The sequence below is a fragment of the Symphalangus syndactylus genome, chromosome 3, assembly GCF_028878055.3.
Source record: "Symphalangus syndactylus isolate Jambi chromosome 3, NHGRI_mSymSyn1-v2.1_pri, whole genome shotgun sequence".
NCBI lineage: Eukaryota > Metazoa > Chordata > Mammalia > Primates > Hylobatidae > Symphalangus > Symphalangus syndactylus.
Genome location: NC_072425.2, coordinates 124,281,895 through 124,303,854, shown reverse-complemented (window position 1 = coordinate 124,303,854; position 21,960 = coordinate 124,281,895). Strand labels below are relative to the sequence as shown.

The window sequence follows — 21,960 nt, the reverse complement described above, 5'->3', positions numbered from 1 at the left end:
CAGCCTTCTTCTTCTTGTAAATGTAAGCTTAGTGTCTTATATTCTCAAAGCACTTCATCACCTTAGAATGTCTTACTCTTCTGAACTTAAAAGTTTTATGTTTGGGCGATACATTCGTAAAACAAAACAAAGAAATCCCCGCACGAATAAATAAGTAACTGCCCACTGTAATGAAAAATGCTTGGATGGATAAGTAAGAGTAAATAATATGAGGTTAGAGGAAAAAATATAATGTAAACTTCTAACAAGTTAAGCACGGGTAAATTGTGAAGTGCAATGCAAAATTCACATGAGTGTTTCATATATTAAATAAAATCCACCAAAACAAAACACTGAATCTTCAAGGCAATTCTTTTTTTCCTGCCAGCTTCCACTACCTTTCTGGCAGCCGCCCTTTATCCCATTCCTCCAGCACAGGGAAATATGCTCTGGCGACAAAGCGTACTTCGGCAGAAAACTTTTGAGAGGTACCAACTTAATTTCCAAGAGCTTGTAACTTACTCCGGTGATTTTAAGACGAATTGGTGAGAAAGCTGTTAATACAGTGCAAAATGCATAATAAATGTATACGGGCATTAATCCTGCTCACAATCGCACCCAACACCCGAATTAAACCGTCCACCAACCCTTCGAGTCTTAAAAATCCGGGCTGCAGTAACCCGGACCGTAAGTGACCTCAGATGTGCGCATGCCCTGTTGGTGGAGCCGTGCTCCTCCTTCCTCGGGTCCGGAAGTCCCGGTTTGTTTGTTAAATTACGACCGTCGTAAACTAGAATTTCCCTACGGCTTCTTAGCTTTACGATGGCAACAAGTATGGCGGCTGCTAGTGGTAGATTTGAAAGTGCGAAGAGTATCGAAGAGCGGAAAGAACAGACCCGGAATGCCAGGGCCGAGGTGTTGCGCCAGGTACCTCTGTTTTGGGGCTTTTATAGTTATTTATTATTGTGGGAGTTGAGGGTTCCCGAAAGCTAGCCCACTCACCGCTTCCCTCACCTCGTCAGTAGTGAATCTCACCTTAATTTGGGTAAAGTCTCCCTTTGCAATGCCGGTAAATCCTTTTGTAGCTATCGTTTTTTTAGATGTTCCGGCAGGTGCCAGTTGCTAATTCTCTTTTCAGGGAGGTCTGTCTCTTTTTCTCCAAGTTTCTTTACCTTTTAAGTTACCCATTCTGTACATTTCTATCACTCGGACTGCACACTTTGTAAGTCCCCTGCGGCTTTTAAGGACTCTGCCAGCATGTCTCGCAGCCTCAGTCATTGCTACTGCTGTATCTGAAATGAAATTTTCCTTTTTCAGAAACATGTTCAAGTCATACTTGAATAGACCCAGTTTGACATTTCCTTCTCCTGTCTGTATTGGTATCAATTCCAGACTTACTGTAAGCTCTTAACAATCCAAACAAAAGTTAACACGAATCTCAGTATGTTTAGCATGTCACAAAAGATCGCGAAACATTGTATTTCTCACTAAACTTCAGATACATAGAGGTAACATACAAAGAATGGAGAAAGTAAACTACTGAATTATCTAACAATCTATTCAATATGTAAGAAGTGTGGCAACGAAAGAGAAAAGTTGCAGTTGGAGAGCAACAGAGAATTCAGCGAGTGTTTTTGTTTTTATTTAAGTTGGAAGAGTTTTAAACAAGTTTAAATGCAAATGAGAAGGAGCCAGCAGAGAAGAGGGAGAGGAGAGTCTAAAGAGAAAATGACTACAGCCAGGTTTTAAAGGGGAAGAGTGGGCAATTAGTCTTGGGTAGGTGAAATGTTGGTATTGTTTCCTAATTTCAACATATGTAATGTGTGCGTGTGTGTGTGTGTATATATTATTCATTCTTTTCTCTTTGGTATTTCCAGCAGTTTTTGGAGGGAGTAAGCTTCGTACGTTGAGATAAATCTTATAGTAGAGATATGCATAGAATTTGAAAAGGACCAAACTCAGCTTTGGAGTTACAGGGAAAGAAAGGGCAGGAAAGATTTCCTAGGAAAAACTTGCTTTGTTTGACTATATTGAAGAATGGATAAAAATTACCAGTATGATCTTTTGTTTCTACAAAGATGATTCTTCCTGAGGCATTTTTGGGGCTGGGTATTGGGGCTACAGGCATTGCATATTGAAGGCGTGGAGGTCTAACTGTTGCAAAAGTCTAAGGCAGTAGCGATGGGAATGGTGAAGGGAAAAGGGATTCCAAGTCATATTGAAGTAGGGAGCTAGAGAGAGGGGAGGGCCTGGACTCAGTCCCTGGATTCTCTCTGATTGGTAACTCAAATCACTGGAGATTGGAAATGCAGAAGGAGATATTTTTGCTTTGTTTTGTTTTTTAATTTTTTTTTTTTTTTTTTTTTTTTACACTGGAGAAGCAAATTCCTGCCAAGGAATAGACATTCATTCATGAGTGGATATTTTTATATAAAAATGACAGAGATTTTTGTTTTCCTTTTTTTGTGAAACGCAGTTGGGTCAATTGCCAGTTTGTCTTTTTTTTTCTTTGGTTGTAGGCTAAAGCCAATTTTGAAAAAGAAGAAAGGCGTAAAGAACTTAAGCGACTTCGGGGTGAGGATACATGGATGCTACCTGATGTGAATGAGCGAATCGAACAATTCTCACAGGTGAATACTAACAGGTTTACTTGATGTAAGGATATCTGTCCTTTTTTGCACTGATTCAAGTTAATATTGGAGGAATAATTTTATAGAATGTTTTCGTAAGTTACAGAATGAATATCACATAGTTGGCATTGCTAATAGTTTCATCTCTTTGGCAGAAGTAAGATACTGTAATATTTTGGACATTATGACTCAAATTTTGTTATTCGAGTTGGCTAGTAGAAGACTTAGCTTCAAATTTGTGGCCCACTATAGCAAGCTTATAGGCCTAAAAATTTATGCATTTTAAGCTTTATGTATTTATTTTATTTTATTTTTTTAGGTCTCAAGCCTGTTTTCCTATAATTTTTTTAAAAATTATTTTTAATTGACAAATAATAATTGTGTAAATTTATGGGGTACAATGTGGTGGTTTGATCTATGTATACATTATAGAAAGATTCATTTAAGCTAATGAACATATCCATCACCTCATCAACTTATTTTTTTGTGGTGAGAACATTAAAAGTCTATTCTTCAATGGCTTTGAAATAGATAATACATTATTATTAACTGTGGTCATCAGTAATAGATCACTAAAACTTAATTTCTAGTGTCATGAAAACTTTGTACTCTTTGATCAACATCTTCCCTTTCCCTATCCTTGCTCCTTCCCCCAGCCTCTTCCTGTAATTTTAATTTGTGCTATCTTGTTGTTTATGGCCTAATAGTCTTGTATAAATTTTTGGGGAGACCATAGAGGGATATTATATGTATGTGTGTTTGTGTGTATATAGATGCATATGTATACATGTTTGTGTATATATGTGTTTATTTGATTATATTTGTTATATTAATCTACAAATAAAGCCAAAATTTCCCCAGTATTTTTCTGGTAAGAAGTCCCAGTTATATGATTTATTTATAGTGCATATATTATAGAAGATGTGTTAAGATTTCCTGAAAGATTTTATTTATTTAGACATATTCTTGGTCTTATTTCATCAAAGATTGAAAGTTTTTTAGAATGTGGATCTTTTTTCTCTCAAAATACATCCTTTTAAATTAAGATGAAATTAAATTCTTTTCTTGCCTGTTCAAAATGATTGTAGGAACACTCTGTGAAGAAAAAGAAGAAAAAAGACAAGCATTCAAAAAAAGCAAAGAAAGAAAAGAAAAAAAAGAGCAAGAAACAGAAATATGAAAAAAACAATGAGTCATCTGATAGCTCATCAGTAAGTATCTACTAAAATTAATCACAGCAGTTATTTGAGAACATTTTATTTGAATGTATAACTTATGGGAAGTTAAAATACAAGAAAACTTAAAAAATATATTACTAGTTATGATATGAAAACATCTGGGAGACATCTACTTGGAGATGTCCAGAAAATATTGGAAATGTTGATCTTGAATTTCAGAGAAAGTTTAAGAGGATAGGGATATGATTTGGGAATTATTGCTAAGCACAGCACTGGATCTTGCCCAAGGCCTGCTATAACAATTACCTGGCGGCCGGGCGCGGTGGCTCACGCTTGTAATCCCAGCACTTTGGGAGGCTGAGGCGGGCGGATCACGAGGTCAGGAGATCGAGACCACGGTGAAACCCCGTCTCTACTAAAAATTCAAAAAAATTAGCCGGGCGCGATGGCGGGCGCCTGTAGTCCCAGCTACTCGGAGAGGCTGAGGCAGGAGAATGGCGTGAACCCGGGAGGCGGAGCTTGCAGTGAGCCGAGATTGCGCCACTGCACTCCAGCCTGGGTGACAGAGCGAGACTCCGTCTCAAAAAAAAAAAAAAAAAAAAAAAAAAACAATTACCTGGCTACAGCTTGTGTTCACTGAAGGCCCTGGGACTCTGCAATCAGTAGGTGATGAAGCCAGCCAAGCTTGTGTCTTTCCCTTCAGGGTGGCAAGTTCCCCCAGGCCTGAGGTGGGTCCAGAGGTGCCATCAGGGACCCAGGTACTGGCGTCAAAAAACCTTAGACTTGTACCTGGTGTTCTACTGAACTGTGGCTGAGCTGGCATTCAACCCATGAATGGCAGTCCTTCCCACTCTTCCCTCACTTTTTCACAGGCAGAGGGGCCTCACCCTGTAGCTACCACCATAGACCCACAGGTAGTACTGGCAGGCTACCACTGATGTTCCCTTAAGGCCCAAGAACTCTTCAGTCAGCTGCCTGGCCTGGGACTCACCCTTCAGGGCAGTGGGCACCCCCGGGCCAGGGCAGATCCAGAAATGCCATCCAAGAGCCAAGGCCTGGGGCTGGGGACCCCAAGATCCCTCTTGGTGTTCTACCACCCTATGGCTGAGCTAGTACCTAAGGCGCAAGACAGAGCCCCCTTTACTTTTCTCAAGCAGAAGGAGGCTCTCCCCATAGCCACCACAGCTGGGACTGTGCTGAGTCTCACCTGAATCCAGCAAGTCTCAGATACACAGTGAAGGCCACAGTGTAGTACCTGATTATTGGTGCTGGTTATTCATGGCCTAAGGGCTCTTTAGTGGATACCAGCTATGGCTGAGCTGGTATCCAAGATGCAAGATGGAGTCCTGTATTTACTCTTCTCTCTCCTCTCCTCAAGCAGAAGGACAGGGTCTCTTGGAGCTGCACAATGCGCAGCCTGGGGTTGGGGGAGAGGTGGTGCAAGTACTCCCTTAGCTACCCCAGTTGCCCCCCAACCACCCGTCCATTGGCTCTGAGGCCAGTTTAGCACTAGGAGTCACCAAGGAATTCCACATCCTTGCTAGTACTTGGTATTGTCAGTCTTTGTAATTTTTAGCTATTCTACTGTGTAATATCTCGTGTGGTATTTCCCTGAAGAACAAGGATGTAGAGCATCATTTTAAGTCCCCATAGGGCATTCTGTGTCTTCCTTTATGAAGTCTGATTTACTATTTTCTTTTTTGTTTTTCATCATTTTTTCTTAGTACTTCTGGTATCCTAAGTTTTGCACACCTCAAGATGGTGATTTCTCCTATGTTTATGTTATTATTAAGTTTTTTTTGTTTTTTGTTTGTTTGTTTTTAGAGATAGAGCCTCACTGTGTTGCACAGACTGGAGTGCAGTGGCACCATCATGGCTCACTGCAGCCTCGAACTCCTGGGCTCGAGCAATCCTGCTGCCTTAGCAGCCCAATTAGCTATGACTACAGATGTAGTACAGAAAAGTTGTTTTTGTAGACATGGAGTCTTACTATATTGTCGAGGCTGGTCTCGAACTCCTGGGCTCTAGTGATTTCCTGCCTCAGCCTTCCAAAGTGCTGGGATTACAGGTGTGAGCCACCATGCTTGGCCTCCTATTTTTTTTTTTTTCCTAGAAGTTTTATAGCTTTGGCTTTTTTGCGTATTTATAATCCATTAATAATTTTTATTTATGTTGTGTAGTGTCAGTTTATTTTTTTCCCACATGGATTTCCAGTTTTTCTAGCACCATTTGTTGGAAAGGCTGAGTTTTCCCTGTTGGAAGGAATTTGGGGAGATAGATATGTTAAAATATTCTTTCAATCCATTATGCACTTGGTACATCTCCCTATCCATTTATGTCTGATTTTTCTCACAATGTTCTGAAATTTTTAGTGTAGAGATCTTACATGTCGTTTGTTATATTTTTTTCCATTTTGTTTTCTGGAAGTGCTATTGTGAATGGAATTTTAAAATAAATGTGTTTACAGCTAGTATATAATTATAGAAGTGATTTGAAACATTAGGATCAGAAAAAAAAGAAAAAAGTGAAAAAAAAACTGCTTTTGATATATTTACCTTGCCTCTTGTCACCTTGTTAAAATTACTAATACTAGTGTTAGTAGCCTTTTTAGTAGATTTCTTAGGATTTCTAGGTAAATGGTATGTCGTGTGTGAAAAAGACTTTTACTTTTTTCTTTTCAATCTCTGTGCCTGCTTTATTTGTTAATTGTTGTTGCCTTTGTAGCTAGGACTTAAAAGTAGTGTTGAATGGAAGTGGTGAGAGTGGACATGATTGCCTTGTTCCTTATCTTAGGTGCAAAGCATTCAGGTTTTTACATTTAAGCATGATGTCTGCTGTGGGACTTTCATGTATGCCTTTTCAGATTAAGGAAATGATATTTTATTTCTAGTTTTCTGAGAGTTTGTATCTTGAATGAGTATTGAATTCGGTAAGTGCTTTTTCTGCGTCTATAAGTGTTAAAATTTGCCAGTGAAACGGTTTGGTCCTGGAGTTTCTTTGTGGAGTGGATTTAACCACGGAGTTAATTCCTTTAATAGTGGTGTTAAATATTTTCTGTTTATTCTTGAGTTAGTTTTAGTAATTTCGGTTTTTCTGGGAATTTATTCCATAGAAATTGTCAAATTTATTGTCATAAAGTTATTTGTAATATTTCCTTTGTTCTTTTAATGTTTATGGAATCCATAGTGACATCCCCTCTTTCATCCCTGATTTTGGTAATTTCTATTTTCTGTTTGTTTCCTCTGTCAGTCTATCTTGAGGCTTATCAATTTTATTAATCTTCCTTTATTGCCTTTTAGTTTCCTTGAATTTTCTCTGGTTGTGTGTTTTCTATTTCATTGATTTAAACTATATTTATTCTTTGTGAATACTTATTTTGTGTTTAATTTGCTCTTTTTCTAACTTTCTAAGATGAATATATCGCCACTGATTTGAAATCTTTTCTAATGTGTATTTATTTTATAAAATTTTCTCATAGCACTGTTGTATCTCTACATAACTTTGATGTTATATTTTCATTGCTGTCCCATTTAAAATATTTTTTACTTTACTTTTTCTTACTGATGGATATATAGGAGTTTTTAAACTTCCAGATATTTGTGGATTTTTCTAGTTTTTTTTTGGGTTATTGACTTTGAATTTATTTATTTATATATGCTTTTATTTTTCCGTTATTACAAACACAACTGAATATCAAATGCACAAAGTAAGAATTATACGGGGAAAAAAAATCAGATACGTTCATATATATATCACCTTTTCAAGGCTATTTCCATCCAGAATAACCTTGATTTGCCAGGGCCAATAGAAAGAAGTCACAAAATCACCTTTAGTCAAATTTGTGTGTTTGCTTTCTTCTATAATTCCAATACCTCCACCATCAACGACTTGAGATAGCTGCCAAGGTGTTATATAATCAGTGCCAGTGTCTTCATTCATTCTACAACGAAGGCTGTCACTTCACACTTGGAAGGTTGCACTGCGGCCAGGCAGAGGCGCTCCTCACGTCCCAGACGATGGGCGGCCGGGCAGAGGCGCTCCTCACGTCCCAGATGATGGGCGGCCGGGCAGAGGCGCTCCTCACGTCCCAGACGATGGGCGGCCGGGCAGAGGCGCTCCTCACGTCCCAGACGGGCGGCCAGGCAGAGGCGCTCCTCACTTCCCAGACGGGGCAGCCGGGCAGAGACGCTCCTCACTTCCCAGAAGGGGCGGCCGGACAGAGGTGCTCCTCACTTCCCAGACGGGGTGGCCGGGCAGAGGCCCTCCTCACATCCCAGACGATGGGCTGGGCGGCCGGGCAGAGGCGATCCTCACTTCCCAGATGGGGCAGCCGGGCAGAGGTGCTCCTCACGTCCCAGAGGGTGGGCGGCCAGGCAGAGACGCTCCTCACTTCCTAGACAGGGTGGCGGCCTGGCAGAGGCTGTAATCTTAGCACTTTGGGAGGCCAAGGCAGGCGGCTGGGAGGTGGAGGTTGTAGCGAGCTGAGATTACGCCACTGCACTCCAGCCTGGGCAACATTGAGCACTGAGTGAGCGAGACTCCGTCTGTAATCCCAGCACTTCGGGAGGCCGAGGCGGGCAGATCACTAGAGGTCAGGAGTTGGAGACCAGCCTGGCCAACATGGCGAAACCCCTTCTCCACCAAAAATACAAAAACCAGCCAGGCGTAGTGGTGTGCGCCTGCAATCCCAGGTATTCAGCAGGCCGAGGCAGGAGAATCACAGGAGCCCGAGGCAGGGAGGTTGCAGTGAGCTGAGATCATACCGCCGCACTGCAGCCGGGGCAACAGAGGGAGACCGTCGCAAAAAAAGAAAAAGAAAGGAAGGAGGGAGGGAGGGAAGGAAGGAAGGAAGGAGGGAAGGAAGGGACTTTGAATGTAATTATTATTTTATTATACTTTGTATAATTTCAGTTTTTAAAAAGTTTTTGAGACATTTTATTTTCTAGCCTATGATCTATCTTGGTGAAAATTCCGTGTGTTTGAAATGAGTATGTATTCTGCCATTGTTAGGTAGTGTCTTATAAATGTCAGTTAGGGAAAGTTGATTAATAGTATTAAGTTTAGTGTTAATGATTTTCTGTTCACCTGTTCAGTCAGTTACTGAGAAAATAGTATTGAAATCTCTTAATTGTTCTGTGGATTTTACCTATTTCTGCTTTCAGTTTTGTCAGTTTTTGCCTTACATATTTTGAAGCTTTATTAGGTACATAGCTCCTTGATGAACTGACTGTTGTTATGAAGTTTTCGTCTTTATCTTTGGTAATACTCTTGTCTAAAGTCTATTGTGTCTCATATTAATAAAGCCTCTTCAGTTTTCTTTTTTTGTGCGTTTTCATCGTCTTTTTAAAATTCCTTTAGTTTTAATGTATCGTTTTATATATTGAAAGTGTATTTCTTGTAAGCAGTGTATAATTGGGTCTTGCTTTTTTATCTAGCCTATCAATTTCTTCTTTTTTATTTTATTGATTGATTTATTGATTGATTGACCGAGTCTTGCTTTGTTGCCCAGGCTAGAGTGCAGTAGATCACTGTAGCTTCAACCCCTCGGGCTCAAGTGACTCTCCCACCTCAGCCTCCTAAAAGCTGGGACTACAGGTGTGCACTTCGACGTCCAGGATATATATATATGAGTTTTCAAATTTCCAGATATTTGTGGATTTTATTAGGTTTTTTTGGTTATTGACTTTGGATTTAATTATTATTTTATTATACTCTAAATTTCAGTTTTTAAAAAGTTTTTGAGACATTTTATATTCTAGCCTATGATCTATATATATTTTGTAGAGATGTGGTTTTGCCATGTTGCCCAGACTGGTCTCAAAGTCTTGACCTTAAGCAATCCTCCCACCTGGGACTCCCAAAGTGCTGGGATTACAAACGTAAGCCACTGCATCTGGCTTCTTCCTTTTTTTTTTTCTTGAGATGGAATCTCATACTGTCACCCAGGCTGGAGTGCAGTAGTGCAATCTTGGCTCAAGGCTCTTACTTTTCAATTAGATGTTTTTTGTGCTCTTTAATCTGTTAGCTGTATATGGCTTTTAAATTTTTTATTAAAATTCATTAAAATTATATCAGCCAAATTTATGTGGCTACTATATTGGACAGTATAGATATAGAAAAATTCTGTTGAATAGTACTGGTTTAGATTATTTATTTTTTTTTTTAATTTTTATTTTTTTGAGACGGAGTTTTGCTCTTGTTGCCCAGGCTGGAGTGCAATGGCACGATCTCGGCTCACCGCAACCTCCGCCTCCCAGGTTCAAGCGATTCTCCTGCCTCAGCCCCCCGAGAAGCTGGGATTACAGGCACGCACCACCACGCCCGGCTAATTTTGTATTTTTAGTAGAGATGAGGTTTCTCCATGTTAGTCAGGCTGGTCTCGAACTCCCAACCTCAGGTGATCCGCCCACCTCGGCCTCCCAAAGTGCTGGGATTACAGGCGTGAGCCACTGCGCCCGGCCTGATTATTTATGTTTAATATAATAATTGATATGGATGAGTTTAAGTCTACCATGTTGTTATTCCTTTTCTATTTTTTGTTTGTTCTTTTTTCCTTTGTTCCTTTCTTTTCCTGTCTTTTGGACTGAGTGTTTTTTAGCATCCCATTTCATCTGCTGTAGGCTTATTAGGTATACCTTATTTATTTTTAATGACTGCTTTAAGTCTTATGCATATTTTAACTTACCATACTCTATTTTCAAATAATATATAATTTTACTTTTATAATTAGACCTTCACCAAAATATACTTCCTTTTTCTCCTACCATATTTTTTGCTATTGTTGTCATATGTTTTGCTTCTACATATGTTATAAACCTGCATTATTTATAATTTTTAATGTCATACATTCTTTTTATTTTTACTTTAGTCAGTTATCTTTTAAATAAGTTACACGTGTGAAAAAAGTCTTTTATATTTACCCACAGATTTATCATCTCTGATATTCTTTATTATTTTATGTAGGTCTGAATTTCTGTCTAATACCATTTTCCTTTTGTCTGTAGAACTTCCATTAATATGTATTATAATATGGATTTGCAGACATTGTATTCTCTCAGCTTTTGTTTGAGAATTTTCTTTTATTTCATCTTCATTCTTTTTTTCTTTTACCACAAACTCAGAAGTTCCTACTAGCAATCTTCATTTTTCAGATACTTGGCTAGATAAGGAATTTTAAGTTGATAGTGTTTTCTTTTTGCACTGTAAAATGTCATCCCATTGTCTTCTGGTTTGCATTGTACATATTGAGAACTCTGTAGTCATTGTAATCTTTTTTCTCTGTATGTTAGTGTGCCTTTTTATTCTGGATGCTTTTAGGGCTTTTTTTTTTCATTATTATTTTTCAGTGAATCAATTGTGATATGTCTTGGTATTGATTTCTTTGTGTTTATTCTGCTGTCTTAGTTCATTTGGGCTGCTATACCAAAACAAATTGGGTGGATTATAAATGACGGAAACTTATTTCTCACAGTTTGGGAGGCTAGAAAGTCTAAGATCGAGGCGCTGGTAGATTTTGTGTCTGGTGAGGGTTCAGTTCCTCAGAGATGGCTGTCTTCTCACTCTAACCTCATATGGCAGAAGGGAGTGCTCTTGGGCTATGTTTTATAAAGGCACTAATCCCATTCCCAGTCATCTCCCAAAGGCCTCACCCCCTACTATCATCGTCTTGGGGGTCAGGATCTCAGCATAAGAATTTGGTGGGGGTCACAAACATTCAGAGTGTAGCATCTGCCTTAGGTTCATTGTGCTGCTTTGATTTGTGAGTTTACAGTTTCCATCAAATGTGAAACTTTCAGGCTTTTTTCGAAGTGTTTTTTTTCTGTTCCCTCTCATTTTGGTAGTCTCTTTAAAATAATGTCTCACAGGTTGATGAGCCTGTGTTCACTTTCTAGCCTTTTTCCTTTCTATGCTTTGGGTTGGGTATATTTTATTGCTGTGTCGTGAGCTTCAGGTTCACTGGCTTTTTTTTTTTTTTTTGAGATAGAGTCTCGCTCTGTTGCCAGCGGGAGTGCAGTGGCGTGATCTCAGCTCACTGCAATCTCCGCCTCCTTGGTTGAAGTGATTCTCGTCCCTCAGCCTCCTGAGTAGTTGGGATTACAGGTGCTCGTCACCATGCCCAGCTAATTTTTTGTGTTTTTAGTGGAGACAGGGTTTCACCATGTTGGCCAGCATGGTCTCGATCTCCTGACCTCGTGATCTGCCTGCCTCAGCCTCCCAAAGTGCTGGGATTACAGGCGTGAGCCACTGCGCCTGGCCCACTGGCCTTTTATTTTGCTGTGTCTAGCTTACTGTTATCCCTATCCAGTGACATATTCATTTCAGGTACTGTATTTTTTTTTTATCATTAGATGTTTCGTTTGGATTTTTCTAATGTTTTTCAGTTTATCTCCTTATTATCTTTACATTTTGCCTTCCTTGAACATATTTATGATAGCTGTGTTGAAATCTTGGTTTGCTGTTTCATTCTCTCTTGTTTTTTCCTGTTCTGTTTCAATTAAATAATTTTTCTCTTGAATATGAGTCACATTTGCTTGCTTCTTTGAATGTCTAGTAACTTTTTTTTTATTATTATACTTTAGGTTTTAGGGTACATGTGCACAATGTGCAGGTTTGTTACATATGTATCCATGTGCCATGTTGTTTTGCCGCACCCATTAACTCGTCATTTAGCCTTAGGTATATCTCCTAATGCTGTCCCTCCCCCCTCCCCCCACCCCACAACAGTCCCCGGAGTGTGATGTTCCCCTTCCTGTGTCCATGAGTTCTCATTGTTCAATTCCCACCTATGAGTGAGAACATGTGGTGTTTGGTTTTTTGTCCTTGTGATGGTTTACTGAGAATGTTTTCCAGTTTCATCCATGTCCCTACAAAGGACATGAGCTCATCATTTTTTATGGCTGCATAGTATTCCATGTTGTATATGTGCCACATTTTCTCAATCCAGCCTGTCGTTGTTGGACATTTGGGTTGGTTCCAAGTCTTTGCTATTGTGAATAGTGCCGCAATAAACATACGTGTGCATGTGTCTTTATAGCAGCATGATTTGTAGTCCTTTGGGTATATACCCAGTAATGGGATGGCTGGGTCAAATGGTATTTCTAGTTCTAGATCCCTGAGGAATCGCCACACTGACCTCCACAATGGTTGAACTAGTTTACAGTCCCACCAACAGTGTAAAAGTGTTCCTGTTTCTCCACATCCTCTCCAGCACCTGTTGTTTCCTGACTTTTTAATGATCGCCTTCTAACTGGTGTGAGATGGTATCTCACTGTGGTTTTGATTTGCATGGCTAGTAACTTTTAATTGGATGCTGAACCCTATGAAAGTTATATTATGACTGCTGGATTTTGTTGACTTCTTCAGAGAGTATTGAGTTTTCTTTTGGCATACAGTTAATTACTTGTGAATTAGCTTAATCCTTTTCAAGGCTTGTTTTTTAGTTTTGTTTGTATGCATCTAGAATAGCTTTACTCTAGGACTGGTTTAGCCTTTCTACTAAGGCATGACCCTTGTGGGTTCTCTGCTGATTGTCATGGATGTTCAGCGAGGTTTCTTTATTCTAGTTGGCAGGAACTAGAATGTCTTCCAGCCCTTTGTGAGCTCTAGGGATTGTTCTGCTTACAGCTCTTTGGTAATTGTTTTCTCCATGGTAATTTTTCTTTGCCTGACCTTGTGGACTCTCATCCTCAGCATGTTCAGCTTGGTCTTTCTTTAAAGACTCCAGGGGTCCTTTAAGTAGATTTCTGGCACTCTTTCTCTGTGTAGCTTCCCATCTGCACTTTTGTTTCAGCCTTCACAAAGTTCAAATTCAGTTTCCTTTGCTCAGTGAGATTTTCATGTTCTGCTTGGGTTACCCCTCTATGCCACAGTCTAGAAAGTGCCTTTAGACAAAAAGCTGTAGAGATTGTAGTTTCATTTTTATTCCATTTTGTATATATTTCTAGTTTGATGCCATTTACTGTCAAGGACAGAAGCAGAAGTCCTCAAGGTCCCTTGATTTTTGCTGGTAGCACTTTTCTGTCTTAGTTCCACCTTCTAGGTTTTGACCACTAGATAGAATTAGAGGTGTGGTTAATTCTGAAGGCTGCACAAGAGAAGGAGAGCCCTGAAGGCTGTGTTAGGTCAGGAGGCGTATTAAGCTTGATGGTTAATGAGTTCAAGGTAAAATGGAGATTGAAACTAAAATTAGCAAGAGAACTGAAGTCGTAGCATGGGGAGCATCAATTTTGCTGAAGTGGTAAGGTGAGTGAGTGCATAATTGTGAAAATGAGTATAGGTTGCTGCTTAAAGTTTCTGACTAGTGCTATTGAAAGAGTAGAAAAAGGCATTTCATTTAATTTCAGCTTGCATGTATCAAATGCTTATTCTTTGCCAGACACTGTTCTAGACATGGGGAATATAAAAATATATTTTTAAACCTTTGGGGAACTCATTTCCTAATTGGATAAATAGATACATAATATTAATAATATGATTTTGTAGTAGATTTTGTAGAAGAAGATGTTGGCTTTATTTTCTATTGTTACTGAGTTTAGCATACCATCCAACATGATGCCATGGTAGTACAGGGTATTAAGAGGGATTTCATTTGCTAACTTGTTGATTAAATGATGCTTGAATTGAGACTAGATAGATTAATAAGCATTAGGCAAATAAAAGTGTGCTTGGCATTTCATGCATAAGGAATTGCAAGAGCAGAGACATGGAAGTATGAGATAATATGAACATGAGTATGTGTGTAAGTATGTAAATATAACTATAAGCAATTTGATAGTACTAAATTATAAAACAAGAGGAGGGGGTGAATGGAGATGAAACTGTAAGAATTAATAGGGCCTTGTAAACCAAGAGCTTTGACTTTATTCAGTAGGGAATGTATCATCTAATTGGGTTCAGCTGCATTTATTAGAAAATCTCAGAATAGCCATTGATTATACAAGATAGAAATTCATTTTTCTCTGATATGAAATAAGTCAGGTAGGCAGTCTAGGGCTAGTATGGTCTTCTGGGACCTACGCCTCTATTGTCTTGCTTTTCCATCATCCTTACAGCATTGCCTCTTAGTCCAGATAACAGGAAAGAAGATGCTCTTTTTTTTCTTAACTCGACTTCTGGAAAGTCCCATAAAATACTTTTGTTTACATCTTATTGGACACTTGATCATAAGGCTTCACTTTCTAGCATGGGAAGTACATTACTTCTCCAAATAAAATGGGATTCTGTTGGTAGGAAAGAAGAGGAATAACTAGCAGTCTTTGTGATGGGAAGCCCTAGAAGAGAAGTATGGTGGTCAGATGTTCCCTTTATATTACTGTAAATGTATTTGGGGTGAGGGGTTGGAGAAAGAAGGGGGAGCAGGAAAGATGAGTCCAGAAGATTAATTAGGTCTCCTGGAATCAATTGTCTAGGTGAGAGATAAGATCTGATCTAGGGCTACTACTTTTTTTTTAGGCGGAGTTTTGCTCTTGTCGCCCAGGCTGGAGTGCAATGGCACGATCTTGGCTCACTGCAACCTCCGCCTCCTGGGTTCAAGATATTCTCCTTCCTCAGCCTCTCAATTAGGTGGGACTACAGGCGTACGCCACCACACCTGGCTAATTTTTGTATTTTTAGTAGAGACGGGGTTTCACCATCTTGGCCAGGAAGATCTTGAACTCCTGACCTCATGATCCACCCGCCTCGGCCTCCCAAAATGTTGGGATTACAGGCCACTGCACCTGGCCTGGGGTGCTACTTTAAGGATCAAAGAAGAGAATATTAGTTGGTATTTTGGTTGCAGGTAACAGAAACTAAATATAAATTGGATTTTGCAAAAAAGGATTTATTATTAGAGTACAAAATTCTCATAAGACATATAGATGTAGGAATGCAGCTAGGCTTCAAGAATAGCTGGAATTAGAATTGTGAATGGTTTTTGCAATTTTCTTACCATTTTTCATTTCCCCTACCCTGAGTTCTAGTTTTTAAAAATTTTTTGCTGATTTCTATTTCTCATGACAGAAATGGCCTCTCCCAATGCCTTCCCATTTCTTAGTTTTAGGTAAGCCTGTTTAGACCTGATTTCAGATTCCTGAGGAATGGCTCAGGTTGATATGAATTGGATCAGGTACCTACGTTTCAACTAATCAGTAGTGGCCAGGGATAGAGGTAGGCTCGTATGGTAATCATGTATTCACTGTATGGTGTATTTAATAAATATTTAAAAAATGAAAATGGTAGGCTTGAATGTGTGAGGTAACATGATCCTGAGTTTCTGACTTGGTTTAAGTGGGTGGTTGGTTGTTCCAGATAACTCAGTTTAATACTATACAAGGAGGAGTAGATTTTGTAGAAGAAGAGGATGGCTTTATTTTCTATTCTTACTGAGCTTAGCATGCCATCCAACTACAGTAGACAATTAGTCGGTGAATCTTTGGTCAGACAAATTTGAAAGATATTAGCACAATTTATTGTAGTTCAGGCCATCAGAATGGATTTAATGGCCCAGAGGGAATGTTTAGACGTTAAAAAATGTCATGGGCAAAGAATGGAACCCCAAATAACATAGATATTTAAGGGCTGAGCAAAGGAGGAAGAGTTCATGAAGGAAATGGAGAAGAAACAGAGTGGGAGGAGAGCTGAGAGGTGTCATAGAAGCCAGGAAAGTGAGTCATCAACAGAGTTGTATTGAGCAGAGAGATCTAGAGAGCTGAAGACTGAAACGTTTTGTTGAGTTTGGCACAGTGGAAGCCATTGGTGAGTTTGGAGAAGTTTCAATAGATTAATGGGGACAGTAGATGTATTGTAGAGCTTTGAGAAAATGTATGAAAGTGAGAGTGTGAAGGCAGTGCATGTAGACTACTCTTTCAAGAAGTTCATCTTAGAATGGAAGCTGGAAGATTAATTCCTGTTAAAGGAGGAATATATAGGGTCAAGGAAGGTCCCCCTTCCCTCCTTAAAAAAAAAAAAAAGGGTGAGAAATGCTTGAAATTATTTCTAGGCCATTAGGGATCTTTGGTTGATGCCGTGAGAGGAGAAGATAATTGATGGAGCAAAGTCCTGAAGGAACAGAAAGAGTTGTTATCAAAATCTTTAGAGCAAGATCTGCCTTAAACAGGAGGAGTTAACTGGAAATAAGGATAGGCACAGCCATAAATGTGTTGGGTGGTGGGTAGGAAGATAAGGTGGCCACAGTTTTCTTGATGAGGTAAAAGAAGACATCATTTGCTGAGAATATGGGAATTGGTATAAAGCTTCAGGAGGGTGTTGAAGAAGGTAATGTTATCTGCAGTTTTAGATCAAGGGAAATCTCAAAATGTGAAACTTAGGGGCAAACAGCAAACTCGTTTACCTGGGTGTTGTTTCCCCTGTTCTAGTGAAGCAGAGATGGGAGTAACTACTTGATGTTGGTAGGCACTGAAGCTCTGTGCTGAAGTGAGGTCTCTACTTGGCGGTTCCCATTTTTGTTTTTTTGCCTTTTCTTGGCTTGATAATAAATGGATGAGAAAATAAAAATAATTTGGCTGTGTTTTGTGGGCTTAACTCAAACTAGTGGGTTTATATGTTTTTTCTTTAAAAAAAATTTTTTTTTTTTGAGACGGAGTCTCTGTGGCCCAGGTTGGAGTACAGTGGTGCGATCTCAGCTCACTGCAACCTCCGCCTCTTGGGTTCAAGCGATTCTCCTGCCTCAGCCTCCTGAGTAGCTGGGATTACAGGCATGCGCCACCATGCTTGGCTAACTTTTTTGTATTTTTAGTAGGGACGGGGTTTCACCATGTTGGCCAGGCTGGTCTTGTACTCCTGACTTCAAGTAATATGCCTGCCTCAGCCTCCCAAAGTGCTGAGATTACAGGTGTGAGCCACCACACCCAGCTCTTTAAAATTTCAATGCCATTTTGTAAAGGGGAAATGTAATACATTGTAAGATATTGGATTTGTATTGGATTTTGCAAAAAAGGAGGATTTATTATTGGAGTACAAAATTCTCATAAGAATTTTGAGTGTAAGAATTTTTTTCTACGATGTTGAATTTCTACCACTTAACAGCACACAATTTTTATATCAAAGTATGCAAATTTGACAATTTCACTTATGCTAAATGTTCTTAGAGCTCTGAAGATGAGTGGGTTGAAGCTGTTCCATCCCAGACTCCTGACAAGGAAAAAGCCTGGAAAGTGAAAGATGAAAAGTCAGAAAAAGATGACACCCAAATTATCAAGGTAACCAAGCCACTTGATTTTCTTTCCTTCCTTCCTTCCTTCCTTCCTTCCTTCCTTCCTTCCTTCCTTCCTTCCTTCCTTTCTTCCTTCCTTCCTTCCTCCCTTCCTCCCTTCCTCCCTCCCTATCTCCCTCCCTACCTATCCCCCTCCCTCCCTCTCTCCCTCTCTCTCTCCCCCTCCCTCCCTCCCTCCCTTGCTTGCTTCCTTCCTTCCTTCCTTCCTTTCCTCTTTTCTCTTTCTTTCTCTTTCTTTTCTTTCTTTCTCTGTTTCTTTCTCTCTCTGTCTCTCTCTCTTTCTCTCTTTCATTCATTTTAGAGACAGGGTCTCACTCTGTTGCCCAGGCTGGGCTGCAGTGGCACAATCAGAGCTCTCCACAGCCTCAACCTCCCAGGCTCGAGTAATCCTCCCACTTCGACCTCCCTGGTAGCTGGAACCACAGTTGTGTGCCACCACGCCTGGCTAATTTTTTTATTTTGTGTAGACTTGGAGTCTCCCTGTGTTGCCTAGACTGGTCTCAGACTCCTGAGCTCAAGCAATCCTTCCACCTCAGCCTCCCAAAGTGCTAGGATTAGAGACGTGAGCCACTGCACCTGGCCTACCACTTGATTTTAAAGAAAGAAGTATCAACTTTTGAGAATAAATGAATATGAAAATGAAAGATGATTAAAATTTCTTCAGGAGAACAATTAGACTTTGAAAACAGTATACTTTAGGAATAATTTTGGCAGTAATGCTGTTTGCTGAATGTTTAGAACCCCCTTCCCCTTCTACTGTGAGAAAGTGAGTGTTCCTCTCTATTCTCATTCCTTAGAGGCTTTCATGTTTTTGATTGTTGGTAAGAAGTGGCACTTTCCCCTTATGTCCCTAAAGCCTTGTACTGTTATCTCTGTCTGGCCCTTCTATAGTGAGTAGAGTTCCATCACAGTTTTTTTTCCCTTCATCTCATGCCTTAATTTTCTTAACAATACTTAACAGTTGAATAGTTCAAAAATTTTGGGTTATAGTTCATCTGCCTCAGGAAGAATGTAATTTGTCCACTGTTAGCCACAGGTGAAGGAAGAAAGGTGAACAGGAACTAAGTTTGATTGCTTGTTGTGTGCCAGGCTTTGGGCTGGATGCTTTCGATCTGTTATCTTGTTTACTCTTTAAAACAATCCTAGGCCGGGCGCGGTGGCTCACGCTTGTAATCCCAGCACTTTGGGAGGCCGAGGCGGGCGGATCACGAGGTCAGGAGATCGAGACCACGGTGAAACCCCGTTTCTACTAAAAATACAAAAAAAAAAAAAAAAAAATTAGCCGGGCGTGGTGGCGGGTGCCTGTACTCCCAGCTACTTGGAGAGGCTGAGGCAGGAGAATGGCGTGAACCCGCGAGCCGAGACTGCGCCACTGCACTCCAGCCTGGGTGACAGAGCGAGACTCCGTCTCAAAAAAAAAAAAAAAAAAAAATCCTGAAAGGTAGGGATTTTATACCATTTTATAGAGGAGAGACTAAAGTATAGAGAAATTTAGAAACTTGCTTCAAGTTATATAGCCATGTAGGACTTGTTTCAGATTTGATTGCCTCTAAAGTCCCTGCTCTTATTACCAAGTGTTTATTAAGTTCTAATCAGTTCAGATTGAAATGGCTGCCTTTTTTAACAGAGGGATGAGTGGATGACTATTGATTTTATGTCTGTTAAAACTGTGTCATCATCATCACTCAAAGCTGAAAAGGAAACTATGAGGAAAATAGAGCAAGAGAAAACCCAAGCACTTGAACAGGTAAGAGAATATTTGAAATGCTTTAACTTTCTAATTTACCCTTAATAAACTTATAAGACATTTATATAAATGCAGTTTAACTTGTAAAATACCATTTTATTTTTTATAGTATTTAATACAGTTAGTGAGAACAACTATGAAATACATCAGTTTAAGAAAAATAAATTTCCTATAGGAAGTGAGTTTAAAGGTTTACTAGATTTATAAATCTAGGGCATATATAAAGTTGAGTGAATATTGAATTTAAGTTAATATCATTAAATTGAAAGTGAACTCACTCAACTTTTGTTTCAGTGTACATACTGAATTAGACACCATAAAAATACTTCCATTTCAAGACATCTAGAAATTCTCGTGGATAAAATGTAAAATAAGCATGCTTGTTTTATACTTTATTGTTGTCACTTTGCTAGTAAGGAAGCAATTGGAAATCTGTAGAGACCAAAAAATGAGGCAAAAGCATGAATCCAGAGAAGTAAGGAAGTGCCGAAGCTGGTGACTTTCCTAGGGGCATCACACAATCCTGGTAATCTGGAATTCCAATTTATACTGTACCAGGAGCAATTGTCAAACTTTATATATTTTTTATCGGCCTAATAAATGGGTGAGAAATGGTATTTCATTGTTTTTGTACGCATTTACCTGATTGCTGCCAGAGAGGTCTTTTCATGTTTTTTGGTCATTCAGATTTCTTGTCCTGGGAGCTGCTCGTTTATGTTTTTTGCTTAGTTTTCTACCAGGGTTGTTTGTCTTTTTCTAACTGATTTGTAGAAGTTATTTATGTTTTCAATCCTTTGTCTTTTATACATTTTCGGATAGTATCTCATAATTTGTCTAGCCTCTTGTCAATTGTCCTCCTCAGTATGCAATTCTAGCCTTTTTTGTCCTGTTGAGTATCTTATGTGTATGTTTTTGAGAGTCTAAGACCATTGGAAGAAATTCGTTGATTATAGATATTGAAAGATTTTGTGGTAAACTAACAAGGGAGGTGACAGAACCTTTTTTGATACAAACTAAGAAATCAAATCTTTATGGTTTTGCATATCCCCTTAGGTTAACCTTTAATTTAAATTTTGTCCTTTGAAGGTTCTTTTTCGTCAGCTCGTGGATACATTTAAAAAAGCCCTTTTAAAAACAAATTTTACACACCATTTTAATTTTCAGTAGTATATTGTATTCCTGGGAACTAAAGTTCCTAACATTTAGCTTGTTCCATTTCTTGCCATCCTCTTGCCGTTATTACTTCTTGTAGGAAGCATTTTCTAACCCCCCACTCCCAGGGTCAACTTAGGTATCATTAGTATGTAGTTCTTTAGCACCCTTTACTTTGATCTCACATACCTATATTTATATTTTGATTGTCTTTCCCCTTTCTCTAGACCATAATTTATATAATGGCAAGGACCATGGCCGCCTTACACATTACAGTCCCAGTGCCTGACATCGTGCTTAGAACACAGGAGACACTTGCATTGTGATTAGGCTACTATCATCTCTTGCCTGGATTACTGCCACAACCTTCTGACTGAACTTGTGCCTCTAATCTTGTTCTCCAGACTTTCCTCCATGCTGAGCCCAGTTTGCTCTTTGTGTGATATGAAGCTGATCACGTTCATGAGTCTCTTTTGGCCCCAGCATGAAACCCTCACAGCAGTTCAAAATGGCTCACGTGGCCCCAGTCCCTGATTATTCTACAGCATAATCTCTTGTCATTAGTCACTCACAGTTTTAGCCAATTAGAATTATTTTTAAGTTTCCTGAAACTGCTGCACTTTCTCTATTGTTTTAAGAACACGCTGTTATTCTTTCTACCTGGAACATCTTTATGCTCCCTCCCCCACAAAAAAAGAAAATGCAGTTAATTTCTGCTCATCCTTAGACTGCACATATTACTTCCTCTAGGAAGTCTTTGATCCTTCAGTGTGAGATGGATTTGAATTCCTTGTGCTTCCTAAGTACTGTATATTTCTGTCTTCAAAGTACATGTCTGTTTTTATTGTCTGTATTCCATACTATACTAAAAGCTAGCAAGGGCTGACCAGGATTTTTGACAGTTAAATCTTCTGCAACTAGCACAGTTTTAAGATACAGTAGGCATTAAATAAGAACATTGAATGAATGTGAATTTAGACATTTCCTGTAAGTTACAGAACAGCATATCTTAAGAATGTTTTATTGTCGCTGGGTTGGTTGGTTGGTTTTTCTGTTGTATTT

General features: G+C 39.3%; 1 protein-coding gene across 4 annotated transcripts in view; it reads left to right on the top strand.

Moving 5' to 3' along the window:
* The first annotated feature begins 743 nt into the window (after positions 1–743).
* The window catches only part of CWF19L2 (CWF19 like cell cycle control factor 2), a 134,705-nt gene continuing 113,488 nt past the window's right edge, over positions 744–21,960 (top strand). For 2 of the 4 annotated variants that reach the window (XM_055272973.2, XM_055272972.2), the window contains exons 1-5: positions 744–906; positions 2,499–2,609; positions 3,698–3,820; positions 17,875–17,985; positions 19,627–19,746. In XM_055272973.2, coding sequence (XP_055128948.1) covers positions 802–906; positions 2,499–2,609; positions 3,698–3,820; positions 17,875–17,985; positions 19,627–19,746 — 570 coding nt within the window. In that variant the 5' untranslated portion in view covers positions 744–801. Of the gene's footprint in view, positions 907–1,641; positions 1,756–2,498; positions 2,610–3,697; positions 3,821–17,874; positions 17,986–19,626; positions 19,747–21,960 lie in introns of those variants that run through there. The other 2 variants (XM_055272975.2, XM_063636475.1) reach the window with 2 other exon arrangements.